This window comes from Palaemon carinicauda, chromosome 4 (genome assembly GCF_036898095.1).
Source record: "Palaemon carinicauda isolate YSFRI2023 chromosome 4, ASM3689809v2, whole genome shotgun sequence".
Classification (NCBI taxonomy): Eukaryota; Metazoa; Arthropoda; class Malacostraca; order Decapoda; family Palaemonidae; genus Palaemon; species Palaemon carinicauda.
In genome coordinates this window covers 53,846,465-53,862,550 of record NC_090728.1, presented here as the reverse complement: position 1 = coordinate 53,862,550, position 16,086 = coordinate 53,846,465, and the positions used below count along the sequence as shown (strand labels likewise).

The 16,086-nt window shown below is 36.6% G+C and overlaps 1 protein-coding gene across 3 annotated transcripts in view; it reads left to right on the top strand.

The window, feature by feature from the left end:
* Kap-alpha1 (karyopherin alpha1) overlaps nucleotides 1–16,086 on the top strand; it is a 45,744-nt gene that overhangs the window by 12,320 nt on the left and 17,338 nt on the right. For all 3 annotated transcript variants that reach the window (XM_068372275.1, XM_068372273.1, XM_068372274.1), the window contains exons 2-9: nucleotides 1,633–1,824; nucleotides 2,116–2,334; nucleotides 3,020–3,240; nucleotides 7,153–7,416; nucleotides 8,866–8,944; nucleotides 10,060–10,179; nucleotides 12,873–13,022; nucleotides 15,462–15,621. In XM_068372275.1, coding sequence (XP_068228376.1) covers nucleotides 1,633–1,824; nucleotides 2,116–2,334; nucleotides 3,020–3,240; nucleotides 7,153–7,416; nucleotides 8,866–8,944; nucleotides 10,060–10,179; nucleotides 12,873–13,022; nucleotides 15,462–15,621 — 1,405 coding nt within the window. The remainder of the gene's footprint in view (nucleotides 1–1,632; nucleotides 1,825–2,115; nucleotides 2,335–3,019; nucleotides 3,241–7,152; nucleotides 7,417–8,865; nucleotides 8,945–10,059; nucleotides 10,180–12,872; nucleotides 13,023–15,461; nucleotides 15,622–16,086) is intronic.

The following is a 16,086-nucleotide window of genomic DNA, read 5'->3' as shown; positions in this document are numbered from 1 at the left end:
TCATTGTGCTTGGCTCACCTACCTCACCTACCCTAGTTTTGGTTTGTTTCACAGTAATTTTGGGAGGCTAGCCTATTTTTTAGGAACATACACGGAGATTCAATTTCTAAATGGTATTTATTAGTTATAAGAACTAGTATCCAATAATCTGGTTTGGAAAGCAGTAGGTTGTATTGATAAAACAACTTGGTCAACCTTGGCTGTGGTTGTTGGCACTGAGCATACCTAAATTCTGCTTATCCAGAAATTATTGTAGGCTTGTGGCGATGCTCCCCTTCTGTTGCGCTTGGTGATCGAGGGTATACTGTGGTACAATGTTGGATTATTGCTATTTTTCAAGGGTAATGAAAGATTGTAGGAGATGGGCGATATATTCAACCAACTATGTTATCCTTTGGAATGTAGAATTTTTAGATGTAGCATTCTTTGTTTTCTAAATGTGCATCCACATTGGAAACCAACATCATCATCTCCTCCTACGCCTATTGACGCAAAGGACCTTGGTTAGATTTCACCAGTCATCTCTATCTTTAGCTTTTAATTCAATACTTCTCCACTCATCATCTCATACTTAGCACTTCATAGTACTCAGCCATGTAGGCATTGGTGTTCAAACTCTTCTAGTGCCTTGTGGAGCCCAGCTGAACGTTTGATGAACTAATCTCTCTTGGGGAGTGTGAAGAGCATGCCAACAGTATTTAACAATTTTCTTTTAGTTTTTCCTGTAATGAGTGTCATGACACATCTCAAAATATTTACCTATAAATATGCCAAGGTTGTAGGTAGTTTGCAGATCAAGGAGTCAAAGGCTACATTGGACAAAGCATTAAGTTCACAATAAAAAGATGTTTAAAAGTTTTTACCAGTTTCTCAGAAAATTTGTATCTTTTATTATTCTGTTAGATGGTTGTCAAGGTGAATGCTCATAGATTTATTTTCCGTAAGTTACTCTTCATATGAGGCCGTGGGAAGCTGTCTCTTATACAGTAGTTCTTACAGTTCCTGTTTGGTAGTGTACTTGTCTTTGGCTGATGGATCAGATAATATTTTTTATTGAACCATTTTATATTCTGTTATGTTCAGAGCGGTGTAGCTGAACTACAGATAAAATTTGTCATTAAAATCTATTGTGAAGGACTAGCTCAGTGATGTTTATGGCTAGCATAATGTAGATACAGAAATTTCAGGGAAGTATTATTAACCCTTTTACCCCCAAAGGACGTACTGGTACGTTTCACAAAACCCATCCCTTTACCCCCATGGACATACCGGTACGTCCTTGCAAAAAAATGCTATAAAATCTTTTTTTTTTCATATTTTTGATAATTTTTTTAAAAAATTCAGGCATTTTCCAAGAGAATGAGACCAACCTGACCTCTCTATGACAAAAATTAAGGCTGTTAGAGCAATTTAAAAAAAATATACTGCAAAATGTGCTGGGAAAAAAATAACCCTTGGGGGTTAAGGGTTGGAAATTTCCAAATAGCCTGGGGGAAAAGGGTTAATAATCGTGTAGGGTTAGACGAGCATTACAGTGATTATGAATTACTTTTACTGTATTCTTATATCCCAAAGCTATTTAATGTCTTGAATTATCTTCACTCTTCTAATGAACCAATTTGTTTGATTCAGATGTCGGGGCCATCACAGCACAAGTATAGATATAAAAACCAAGGGCTAGACTCTGCAGAAATGAGAAGGAGAAGAGAAGAGGAGGGAGTTCAACTACGTAAACAGAAACGAGAACAGCAGTTGGCGAAAAGACGAAATGTTAATGAAATTGCAGGCATTGAAGATGAAACCGTAGAAGTTTCTATGAATCAGGTATAGCATGAGAGTAAAATCATTAAGATTTGTATTATATAGATATCATAGATTTATGCTAATCAATTTTTCTGTAATATCTAAATTGAGAAATATTGAAATACAGTAATAGTAAGGTTTTAGTACAAGTAATATTTCTCTAAATATAATTATAATCTTATCTCTTAGAAAATTTTGAAGGCTTTTAATTGACTTCTGTTAAATAATCTGTATTGAGGTGCTAGAACTTAGAATGCAGTACTGTACGCACGGTATTGGAAGTTATGAATTGAGTACGTGAATTCCTTTCAGGAGAGCCAGCAGGGAGGTTTAGTTAGTGGCAGCCTAATTACTCAAGAAATGGTGCAAGCCCTTTATAGTGATGACTTGGAAGCTCAGCTAAATGCCACACAGAAATTCCGCAAGCTCCTATCCCGCGAACCAAATCCACCCATAGACGAAGTCATCCAAACTGGCATTGTCCCAAAATTTGTAGAGTACCTTCAAAGAGATGGCCATTGCACGTTACAGGTAAGATGGAAGGTATAGGCTAATTGACTATGCAGGCAAATATGAAATACTGTACTGTAATAATATGCAGGCACAGGCAATAAACTTGGTTATGTATTATGTCTGGTAAGACTAACAACCAAATACTTTTCTGGACAACTCTTGGTTTGAAAGGAAATTGTAATGAAGAAATTCCTTGTAAAAAATGTGTGGTGGATTCTGTAAGTTTCTCTGTTTTTAAGGTTTTATCATTAAGAAGCAGATGATTATTAGATATTATTCAAATTTTCCTATCATAGATTATTTTTTCTTTATTGTAATTAATTTTTTTATCACTGTTAGATTGATATGTCCCGCGTTTGTCAGTCAAGTGTAACTCGCTGGGCTGGTTAATCTCATATTTTAGTTGTTTAAAAAAAAAAAAACACGATGGTTGCCGTTAGAATTGTACTCGCAGTCAGAATTGTACTATACTACTAATAATAAAGTAAAGCTAAATTACTTCATATTGATGTAGGGCTTCCAAATTATGAAATAAGACTGTACAGTAATCATCACATTTTAATTTAGGAATGTCAAATTACCTTTGATAGGTGGCAGAGCTATACCATTTAGTTTTGGTCATAAAGTAATTTATTTCTTAGTAGTATTACCTAGCTTACCTTGTTTAAAATTGTATTTATGATTGAATTATTTTCTTTTTCAGTTTGAAGCTGCATGGGCATTAACCAATATAGCATCTGGTAATAATACGCAGACTCGGATTGTAATAGAAGCTGGTGCTGTACCGATTTTTATCCGTCTATTGAGCTCAGACTTTGAGGACGTTCAAGAACAAGCAGTTTGGGCCTTAGGAAATATTTCTGGGGACTCTCCTGACTGCAGGGATTATGTTTTGTCAGAAAATATTCTTATGCCTCTTTTACAGTAAGTATAGAAGTTCAATATGTTCATTGTTAACAGACATAGTCAATCCCTTTTAAGATGAGACACTTCTCTCTATAACAAGAGGGTTCTCAACTCCACATCTTCTCCATTTACATTTGTTGGACATTTAGGCCACCTAAAATCTTTTAATCTAAGTAGATTTTGTAATTAAAGCACTTCATGTTACACCATTTGTTTCCACATATAATGCAACAAACCATTGACTTTAAATAGGAGTATGACTTCTGCAAAACTGGAACCGGTTAAACATTTAACAATGTAAATAATGGTTGCCTGTCAGTTAAAGCAAACCTCACTTTGACTTTAATCACAGCTCTGTACACATGTACTTTGCTACATCCTTAATTTGGCTTATTAAACTTTTCTTTTTTCATTTTGGGGTATATGCAATCTTGATTTTTGGATGAGTATCCCAAGGGCAAAGATGTGGCTTTGTCCTGATACAACTGGCTGTCGGTGTGTTTGATATATGAGGAAGTCGAGGTAGTCTCATTAGCTTTTCATTTTGCAAGAGGTATTATTGCTCACAAGCATTGTCTTTTGAGGAATGCAGGGCATGGCCTCCTTAGCATTTTGGTGGCATTTGCAGAAAAAAAAAAAAAGGTAACATTAGTCTAGGAGGGATTCATTAGCATCTGACTTGTCAGTGCTCCAGCTTGTGCCTAAGAAACTATGTAGCTTTTTATTCAGGAGCTAAGCCTGCTGTCGCTCCTTTAGGTTCCTTCAGGGCTGTGTCCTCCATAGAAAATGGGGAGGATAAGGGAAAGACTGACTAACCATCCAGGAGAGCTTTGAAGGAGCCAGACTCTCAAAGTACTCCAGTTTCTATACTGCCTGTTGATAACCGTCACTAGGATTTGGATCTAGGGCGAGTTGTGCCCTTCCCCAGGTATTGATGGTGCTCCATCTGGTGAGCGGATACTCGAAGTACTAGCTACCACTAGGATTAAGAAACCAGTTGCTACACCCTCCTCTTCATCTGTCCCTTTTGCAGAGGCGTGGTACCCTTCGATGGGTCTTTGCTTCTTTGCCTTCTGCAGAGAGGCCTCCAAGAGTCCAGAAAGCTTTGATTTGGGTGGAGAGAGTGACAAGCTAGAAACAAAGTTTGTGTTTACCTTCCCCTGTCACCCCTCCTTTTCTTGTACTTTTTTCAATGCGTGCCAACCCTTCAGCTGTAACCCCTGCTGGCCCAAAGAAGAAGAGGAGGTGGTCATCAAAAAGTTTCTTGAAACATCAACTGATACCTTTGCATGGTTTTGTGGAATGATTAGCATTGTACCAGACCCTGACCCACCCGGGAGAAGGCTTTCTGTACAATGTACTGTAGCTCGTGTTCCTACTACTGAAGTTGAGTCTCATGCTCATGCGATGCTGTAGTGACACCACCTCTGCCATAGTAAGTTGCCCAGAAGAGATTTGCAAAAGGGAGAGAGGAAACTTCTGATTGTTCCTCTTGCATGGCTGAGTGTCAAAGAACCTTCTACATGCAGATGTGAGTGAAAAATAAATCCTAGTTTCCCTCATCGCGGCCATTCTTTACTCAAACGATTACGTTGCACACAATCGCCACACACACAAGTTCCCCACTCTTGATTAGCCCAAACACGATCAATAGGCAGCATGTCTCTTGTTTCTGGTTTCCTTGTGCAAAGAGTCCTTGCACTCAGCATCCAGGCTTTTGATCTCCTCGCACCAGCACTCCACTCTTCTGTCCCAAGACCCAAAATCAAGCTTTGCAAAGGATTCCGACTGTGTTACCAGTTCCATCTCGTCACCAACAGAAGTCGTGTTGCTTTCTTTCATGCCTTGATTTGTCAAGCCACTGAAATGTCCACTGTGTCGCGTGTTGTCCAAGTCACGAGGATTCTCCCTACAATGTGCTCAGGCACTCTCCATTGACCCTCCTGTGCATGTGAATCAGTCTCTCAATGGGATCTTCCTATGCGCAAGCATGACAAAGGCCAGGAACATGTGACATCTAAGGTTCCAGTCTCAACGCTTGTCATGCAACTGAGAGGCTTTGTCACATCAGCGTGAATCCTGCCAGAGCCTTCTTTTGACTAAGGATAGGCCCTCGTCAGATGTGACCACCTACCATTCCGTGCCCCACACTCCCTTCTCTTCCTCAAATTCGAAGACACCTAATGTCTCCTAGGTCTCTGTGGAGATGAGATCTAAGGGCAGATTGGCATAGGAATTCAGATGACAATCTTCGGTTTCTTTCTCCGCTGTGGAGTATTGTCCTCGGATGGTTCTTGGTCCGGTGTGCGAGTTCTCCAGAGGGAAGTAGAAGCAGATGGTGGCTTGTGTTCTCCCCCCCCTCGTGAAGGGAGAGAATTTTCGGAAAGTTTACCCCTCTACACCCTACTCGGGTCCTGTCCTAGTGGAGACAGAATCCTGAGACAGTATAGCTTCATCTAGGTCCTTACCTTCATCACCAACCTTGAGGTTTCCACAAGGTTCACACCTTAATGGTCGCACTCTGCCCTTGAGCTACCGTGGTCTACTCTTGCTTGAGGCATGCTGGAGCTCAGACTTTGAGAATGTTCAAGAGCCATCAGTTTGGGACTTAAAAAATATTCCTTATGTCTCTTTTACAGGAAGTATTCTGTTTATCCATTGTGTCTTCAAGGTAACAGAAATGTTCTATTTCTTTTAAGATAATACTTCCATCTATCACAACAGGGTTCTCAACTTGTTGGTATGAGGAACTCTCTCCGATCCAGCTGCTCGAACAAGGTTTTGTCTCTGGCTCTCTCTCAATGGTGTAGGTTTTATGTTCCATTACTACTTCCGATAAGTTTAACAGTTGCAGCGCTGTCAAGCTGGAACAATGCTGAGATACTAAGTATGAAAGCTCCTCGTTCTTGGCTTTTGAGTTAGCTGTCATGGAACTTGCTTCCATGACAAGCATTTAAGCGACATCATTGATGAACACTGGTCAGGTGCAGTCGTTTATCTCGCTATATATCAGGGTTTGTCTAATCCTGAGACAAAGAAGAAATAAGTGGATCTTATCCTTTCAGGTTTGAAGGCACTAACTAAACTGGTGCCTCAGTTGGGGAACCAGTGGGCCAACTTTTACCTCAAGAATAGGGATGCAGTGGTCTCTCATTTAACCGGTAAGGTGGGAAGCTGTGGCACTCTCCCTTAGAAACACATCACCGTAGGAGTCTGCGATGTTATTTTTATAAAAGGATGTCTAGGCCATCATTGAGAATTGAACGAAGGTATGTCCTTCCTCAAAAAATGGAGGGGACATAGTTTCCCTCTTTCAATCCAAATCCAACATGCCAGGAGGGAAGTTGAAGGAAGGGGACGTTGAGGTCTGCCATCCTTTCCTCCAAAGCCTACAAGTTAATTCTTTATTTATCAAAATCCAATGGTCATCAATGACCATCCCTTTCATTCATTCATTCATTATTAGCATCTGCAATTTCAAGTGTATAGGCTATAGCTAGGAATTGGTTTACAATGGATAACACAGACAAGAGTACAATGATATAAAGAATTTGAATTGGTGTGTGTTTGATCAAAAAGATATGTACAGGTCTCTCATATGTGTATTTGTATCAAGGTCGGAGAGCGAGAGAATGTGTGTGTATGATAAGAAAAAGAAATCTCGTACATGTCTTTATATCTAGGTCATATACTTAACTGGATTTGTTAGCATCTGAAAATTCAGGTATCTGGGCTTGAATCCAGTTTACCTTGGATAACAAATACAACTAAACAGTGATTTAAGAATTTGACTGTGGTCTTGGTAAAAACTACCTTAATAATATTGATTTAATATACAGTTCTTCATTACATGTTGCCAAGCAAAAACCTTTAATATAGCTGTGTACTGCCTATACTGTAGTTAATTTATTTTTCTTTATTCTCTTATAGGTTACTCAGCAAGTCTACTCGCCTCTCTATGACTAGGAATGCTGTCTGGGCACTAAGCAACTTGTGCCGAGGAAAGAACCCCCCTCCTGACTTTGCCCGTGTCTCCCCTTGCCTTCCAGTTTTATCCCGCCTTTTGTTCCATAGTGATGCAGATGTTTTAGCTGATGCTAGTTGGGCTCTTAGTTATCTTAGTGATGGCCCTAATGAGAAGATACAAGCTGTCATCGATGCTGGTGTTTGCCGTAGACTTGTTGAACTTTTAATGTGAGTACTGATTTGATTGTTCCTGAATTACTATGAAAGTCCAGTAAATTAGGTTGAGTGGCTTTTTTACAATTCTCTTTGATAGTTATTGATTTTAAGGAAGCTCAGTGTTTGGTAAGAAGTGAATGAAGAGGGATAGTAATTAAAAAAGATAGGAAATGGGGTAGGATTAAAGACAAATTTAAGGCATATATGAAAAACCTGAAAAAATTTAGGAGGGTGTTACGGCACAGCTGATGGTTTTTGTCATAAAAATACAGTGATACAAACATTGGTTATTTTAGGAACATTTGTTATACAAAATACATAATGGTTTTTGGGAATACTGGATAATGAATAAAAAAGCTAGATAGAAAAAGATGTAATAAAAAAAATGGGTGGGGGCATGTTATACAAGAACTTGAGAGTTGTATCTGTTTTGTAGAAGTGAGTGCAGAGTGAGTTATTAGTAGGCTTGGAGATTTTAGAGTAAACGATGGAAATTGAGATATAATGTCCAAAGTAATGTATTCCTTGGTAATTAAAGCAATTATTTGAAGATAGAAAAAGAGCAAAATTATGCTGGTGTAAGTTTGGGGAAGTGTGTAATGATTTTTTTATGTAAAGAACAACAACATTAGAGGTTAAAGAATGAAAAGACACCTGCTAAGAGTTAGGGGGCTTAATTTTCTTTACCTCTGCCAACAAAGTTGGAAGGAGGTTATGTTTTACCCCCTGTGTGTGTGTGTGTGTGTGTGTGTGTGTGTGATGGTATGCGAACAGCTTCCTGGCTACAATTTTAATCATAGAGTAATGAAACTTACAGGGATTAACTGTTATGTAAAAAGCAGAATTTATTAAATTTTGAAAGGTCAAAGGTAGGGTCACGGTCAAGCAAAATGTCCAATTCACGTCACGTAATCAGCCATAAGTTTGGACATTGTTGTCAGAGAGACTTAAAATTTGGTCCATATTTGCTTGTATGAAAATCCACGCCAATTAGTACATGTTAAGGTCAAGGTCGAGAAATAAACTGCCGCATTGGAGTTGCACTCTGAGTGCCCCTCTAGTTTTATATACTGTAATGGGGGGGGGGGGGAAGTTGTGTATGAAAGTATTTTGAATAAGGAAATGGCATGATGATTTTGATTTTAGAAAGAGGTGACAGGAGTATTGACAATTGGTCAAGTTTTTTTTTTTTTTTTATATAAATAATTATGTAAGAAGTTTGAAAATGAAAGGCCAAAAGCTGTGTGTGGCATAAATTGACTCAGAAAAAGACCAAGATAGAATGGATAGAGAAACAGTCTGGATGGTGCAGATGATATATGATGTTGGGGGAAAGTTGCGGAGAGAATTTGAATGAATTTTAATGACCAGGGTGTCACCTTTATATATATAGTGTATATATTGTTTAGCTTTACAGATTGTTATTAAAGTTGTTGAAAATAAAGTTTCTTTTTTCTGAAGGTTCAATCAACACAGTGTAGTAGCAGCTGCGTTGAGGGCTGTAGGGAACATAGTCACAGGAGATGATGTTCAAACACAGGTTGGTATTATTTAATTTGTTAGTGTTAGTTTTTAATTTTTCACAAAGATGAAATGTTTTGAGATGAGTGACTTATAAGTATGAATAATTTGATAAAGTTTCACTACTCCTCAAACAAAGTAATCTCCCCCACTACTTTGTCTCATCTGTCACTTGAAGCCGATTAGTTGGCAATTTTTTTTTTGCAGTTTGACAATTCTGTCGTGTTTCATTAATTTTTACAATGATTTTATCAAGTTGAATATTTTTACTAGTAATTTGAGAGTTGTATCAGTATTGTAAGGAAATGTCAATGAGAGCACAAATTCAATAGATTTAAAAATTTTTTTTTATTGAAAATGGAACAAGGTAAAGTAGAGAAGGGTAGATGACCAAAAGAGAAAGGACCTAAGAATGTATGGAAAAACAAGTTGGAAAACAGAGTTACTGTACTGCATAAACCCTATAGTTTAGAATATCAGAAATATAAGCTAAAGGGAACATACATACATACATACACCAAGGCATTTCCCCTAATTTTGGGGGATAGCCGACAACAAATGAAACAAAAACAAAAAGGGGACCTCTACTCTCTACGTTCCTCCAGCCTAACAAGGGACTCAACCGAGTTCAGCTGGTACTGTTAGGGTGCCACAGCCCACCCTCCCACATTATCCACCACAGATGAAGCTTCATAATGCTGAATCCCCTACTGCTGCTACCTCCGCGGTCTTCTAAGGCATCGGAGGCAGCAGCAGGGCCTACCGGAACTGCGTCACAATCGCTCGCCATTCATTCCTATTTCTAGCACGCTCTCTTGCCTCTCTCACATTTATCCTCCTATCACCCAGAGATTCCTTCACTCCATCCATCCACCCAAACCTTGGCCTTCCTCTTGTACTTCTCCCATCAACTCTTGCATTCATCACCTTCTTTAGCAGACAGCCATTTTCCATTCTCTCAACATGGCCAAACCACCTCAACACATTCATATCCACTCTAGGGAACATGATAAAGGCAAATTTGCCATTATAGATTTATTCCAAAGCTTAGTAGTTTAATACTGTACTCTTAGTATAAACATGGAGTTTTGTTAAATATAAGAACGGTCACTAATGCAGAGATTCTTTTTACAGGTCATACTAAATTGTTCAGCATTACCTTGTTTGCTACATCTCCTCTCATCCCCGAAAGAGTCTATACGTAAGGAAGCTTGTTGGACAATTTCTAACATTACTGCTGGAAACCGTTCACAGGTAGGTACAGATTGGTTTTTTATTTGAAAATTATCTCTAGGAATATGCCACATTTTTTGATTAGTAAATAATGCATTATAGAAGATTACCATTTTAGAACAACTGATTGCTTCCTTTGGTTGTTTTTACCATTAGAAGATATTTCCAGTTTGAAAGATTATATTAGTTTTTTGCTGATGGAAGTTTTATGTTCATAGTTTTGAGTTTGCCAAATATGATGTACTGTACAGTAATCCCTCGCTCCCTCAGTAAAGCGGGAATCTATAAATAGATTCTATTTAAATGTATATCGCGGACTCATTATATTGCTGGTTTTTGAGGGAAGATAAGTTTTATATTTTTCATATTAATAATTTTTTGTCCTAAAGATTACTCAAGTAAATTAAAGTAATACCGCAAAATAATTGTAACACTTGTAATCTCACATATTGAGTGAGGATCAAATTTTCACCCGTAAGAAATTATCTTATCATGTATCTCCTGTATCATGCGACTTCCTTTTATGAAATGCAAATTATAGTAAACTAACCTTATTCTCCATATCTTTATCCAAACTTCTAGTTCAATAAGTTGAAAACGTACAAGAGAATGAGTGATAAAAGTATCATTAGTAACACGTTTGGCTATAAACAACTGAAGGAAGAAAAGCCTTTATGCTGTGAACAATGATTTACATAACTGCAGTTTTACTTGCATTATAACTTTTGTAGGATAGTATAAAATTACAATAGTTGTTGCAAATTACTGTAAGTAGAATAACACCAGCTGTTTTACTTGCATTACAACTTTTGTAGGATAGTAAAAACTTAACATACTGTAGTTGTTACAAATTACGATAAGTAGAATATGACCGATATGTTATTACTTTATACCTTTTTTTGTTTATGAATAAGTAAACGGAATAACTCAGAAGCTACCTTGGGAATTAGAAGAAAAATTCAATAATTTCCTAAGCTTTGTAATCTATTTGTAATCTAGCTTTGTAAAGGTAAAGACTATACTGTAAACTTACTGTGCATCGGCAACAGGGATGAAACGCCTTTAAATTTTGATATGCCACAAAAATTAACAGTAAATAAGATATGAGAAATACATACCTTTATATGGTAAAATAAAAATGATAGTTTAAGTAATAATTATAATTGTCTCCTTTAGTAGGAGAGAAAAAATCATTCAGTAGTACGCCTTAATTGGCTGATTTGGAAAGCTTAGACAGTAGTTTAGAACAGCTTACAAATGTAGTCAATGGAAAAGATGTATTTGCTGTGATTTCATTTCATAATACGATGCTAATTTGTGAATACTCTATTGTAATCATTATTATTGGATATAGGTAAATAAATGTGTTATTAAAAGTGTTTATTTTAAATACAGCTGTACTTTTGGGCCACAGTAAATGGACATAGTGTGGTCGACAGCGTTGCCCGGCCAAGCAGTACATGCGTTGATTAGCGTTCAGATTTAATTTTTTCCGTTTAGGATACACAAGGATATGTAGCATTTTAGAAGGGTTTATATATGCTTAAACTTGTGAAAAAAAAAAATTAAAAAGAAATACAATACCGTAGATTTCTATATCTACTTTGCGAAATGTCAGGTATTGCTTAGGTTGTCTTGAACAGAATACCTCCAATAGCCGAGGGATTACTATACTGTATAGGTTTTCAAATTTTTCTCTATTGATAACCTTTCTTATCATGAGGGCAGTGTGGCTGATACTGTAATGTTGAATAAGTGTTTTGAAATAGATCTAAAGATCACTAAACATTCTATGAGTGTGGAGTCATATATTTCTCCTTTGCTCTGCTTTTGTGTTCATTATTGAACTAAAGCTTAGCAATACAGTACCAAGTTTGAAAATTCATCAAAAGAAAGAGGGTATGGATTTTCTTAAGGCAAACTTTAGTCGATTCTCAAATATGTAGTTGATTGAGTTACACCTTTGAGGTGTAGTAAATACTTTTGATTCTTAGCTAAAGTTTAATTAGATGTGGAAAATACAAAGATGTTAAGTAATAGGTTATATGCAGTTTAATGGTGGTTATGCAGTATAAACCAATGCCCCAGATTTAGTGTAAAATCCCCTAAAAAATTCAAGTGCTCCACAATTCTGTCATAAATTTTATTTGATAAACTACACTTTCGTTAAATGATTTTGGTAATTCAAGAATTAACTACGTTTTCCTGAAATTCATATAAAACATTGATCCTTATTTCATTTTTACTTTTTGTCCATGAGTTTTTCAGTATAGTATGTTTTGTTTGTTCTGGTGTTTGACATAGTGCATGGTTAAAACAAATTGTCTCAAAGTTTCAAACTGACTATATAGTTCTAGTTTAAGGATGGAGATGTGATTTTTTAAAATTATTTTAATTAGTAACCTAGATAATTTGTTTTGGGTAATGTAGTAACATAGATATGAGGCTAGATTAAAAGAATAGGTTTTCTTGCTCTTTTTTTTTTTTATTAGTTCTCACTATAAACTTGTAGTTTATTTAATTTTGTAATAATTTTTTTTTTGTTAATACACTAAAAAAGGCAGTTAACCAAATAAACGATCAAGTTGCATTTGAAAAAAAAAATTTGGGTACTTTGTTTTGTAATGTGTAGGAGAATTTGTATAGCACCTGCCTTAGCCTTATTTTTAATTGTTGTTTTTTATGTTTTCTAATATCAACCTTTATCCTTTCAGATTCAAGCCGTCATAGATGCCAACATTTTCCCAGTCTTAATTGAAATTTTAGGTAAGGCAGAATTCAAGACCAGGAAAGAAGCAGCTTGGGCCATTACTAATGCTACTTCTGGAGGAACGCCTGCACAAATCAGATATCTCGTTGAACAGGTATGTTTGCTGTTTTCAGTAGATTCATTGTCGTTATGTAGTCATGTTTTCTCGTACTGGATTTACCGGTAGTCATTCGAGTTATCATCACTTCGTGCTTTATTTTTCAGGTGATCCAAGTATCTCGTCATATAATTGTTGTGTAAATAATAGGCACATTAGTGGTTTCCAATAATTTAATCATAGCTATTAAAACATTTTCACGATTTTTGTTCGTGAAGTGAAAATATCTTAATAAATTCTGCATACACACCTACCTTATAGAGGTGTACACATCTATCTTTTACAATTTTGGTGTGGATTCGTATATAATCCATGGCTTGAACTGTACCATTTTTTCTTTTCCTTTTGGGGTTTCTACTGCTTGTCATCCTGCTATTATCCTATCCATTATTGCTCCAACTAATTAACTATATCCCAGTTTCATTAAGTACTCTGATCATCTTGCTCCTAAAGTTCTTAGTTCGAGGATATTGTGTTTATCAACTATATTTTGTTTTAAGGTGATTCAACTTTCCTGGATTGTAAAACTTTATCAGAAATGGTATAGAAATTTTAGTAATGGGAAGCTGGAATATTTGGACATCAGGAGGGAAATGACAAAATGGTGGCGGGCCTCCTCCTATACTGCTTTTGGACTTATTACAACTTTTTGTTAATTCGGTTTGGTCTCTTCTACCAGTTTCAACTTTTTCCCCCCTTTACCTGACCCAATTTCAGTTCTCTGATAAGCAAATGCCTTGGGTAAGCCAGACAGGCTTGAAATGGTAATTAGTATTGATTAGTCATATACTATATATTACTAAAAAAAGTTATCGACAAAATTGCACTCAATTGGTATAATTTTTGAAGAGATAAAATACCAGTATAATGAATAAATTTAATAAGAAAAAAATTAAGTGGTGTGAGAATACTAAAATGAAAAAAAAATCCTGCTGCTTTGCAGAATTATTTTCTATGAATTTCCCTTGATGTTTATATTCCTTTTCGAGAAGCATGGTTTAATCGACATGGAACCCCTTAGCAGTAAGGGTGAAAAGCCCAATTGCCACCTCTGTTATCCTCGTCGCGTGGTCGTGATCACACTTAGATTGTTTACTTACTGCACTCAATATGTTTTTTTATTGTTTTATATCTGTACTATGTTTTCCCCTGGTTTAGTTACTAATTATTGCCTAGAATGTGTACGGGAATAATTTCTGGGAGATCATGATCCACATTTCACTTTTGCATCTTGTCAGGGCCAATACTGATTTACTGTATTTAATCGTTTTGAATCAAATGTTTCGCTGTCAGTACCTCTCATGGAAAAATATTTTCCAGTCGCTGCCAACAGCTCTATGCAGAAAAGGAAACTTGCTGTTAGTTGAGGGGGAAGATTAGGCTAGTTGACTATAACGGGGATAACATCAATATTGACACACTGCCACCTTTTGACCAGTCAGTTGCATTATTCCTCCAACAGTGTGTGGGAGTCAGCAATATGAACACCAGGGGAGATTCTTAGAAATAAACAGAATTTTGATAATATTTCTCATTTCTATACTCGCCTGATGTTCATTTACATACCCACTCTCCTCCCCACTGAGTATTAGTATCAAGAGAAGATAATGTGGACTTCGAAACTAAAGAGTAGATTAACAGAGGTGGCAACCTGGCGTTTTCACCCTTATCACTAGAGGGTTCCATTTTCTTGTTAGGGACATATTTTTTGAAGTGAAAGAAAATAGGAAAATTTTAAAATTATTTGGATGAGTGTCGATTAAACCGGACTTCTGGAAAACCAGTAAATATGAACACCCAGTGAGGATAGAAATAAGAAATTTTATTATTGAAATTCTCTCTTTCTTTAACTGGCTGCTCTTCTTAACAATAATAAAACTAAATTCTTCCATTATGGTAGGGTTTTGTAAATAGCTGTATCCTTAAGTATAGGCAGCTCCTTTGTATGGTTATGCAGTTAATATGTACCACATCTCTTAGATATGGGCTATAAAAGACTGTTTAGAAATCCTTTTATAATAATTTCATAGTTGTAAAGCCTCAATGTGTTTTGCCAGTGATATTTAGAGAGAAAGATGGGTACCAACTATTATGATTATTATTGTTATTATCACAATGTTATACTTTGAGACCAGCAAGTCACAATTTCTGATTCAAATAGCCTTTTTGAATAGTTTTTTGGAAGTGAAAGGGGAAATTTCTAGAAACTGGACAGTCCAGGTAGGCAGGGAGCTAAGCGAGTAGATTCAAAGAAGAATGAAAGGCAGAAAGTAATTTGTCTTGGAACCTAAGAGACACTAAAGAATATTACTCTTTATAGTTCAGGCTACCTACCTACTCACATTCTAATATTATTCACTTGAATAGCGGCAAGTAAATTTTTATGATATGTTTTCAGGTGTGATGTTTATTAATATTAAAAATTATAAATTTCAGGGTTGCATTCCACCTCTTTGTGACCTCTTGACTGTCATGGATGCCAAGATTGTGCAAGTGGCTCTTAATGGCATCCAGAATATACTCCAGCTTGGTGAACAGGAAGCGAAGACTACATTTGGAGTCAACCCATATGCTGTATTGGTGGAAGAATGTTACGGTAAGTTTCAATATTTTTTTTTCTTATGAGATGAAAGGACTTATGTTGTATCTGAACTTTGTGTTAGTTCTGAATTTATTTTATGAACCTTCCTTGATGTTCATATTGCTTCTTTTCCAGAAGCTTGGTTTAATAGTCCTGTACCCGTAAAATATTAAGCTTTTCCCATTTCTTCCTTTTAATAAATACATATCCTTAGTAAAGGAATGATCATTTTACTAGTAAGTAGAAACTGACTATTATTTCCTTGCTTTTAGCAGCCTGCTTTTCCAACTACGGTTGTAGCTTATCTAGTAGTAATAATCGTCGTCGGCGCCCACTCGTGTCCGAGTATTGGGTTCTGTCGTTAGCCATCATCCTCCTATCTGTGGGGTGGGTGCTTATGCCTGATGTGGCTGTTAAGTCCTAGTCTGTGGTGGAAGAGTCGCGGACAGTGTTCACAAGGGAGGGTAGGTGGTGGGCGGG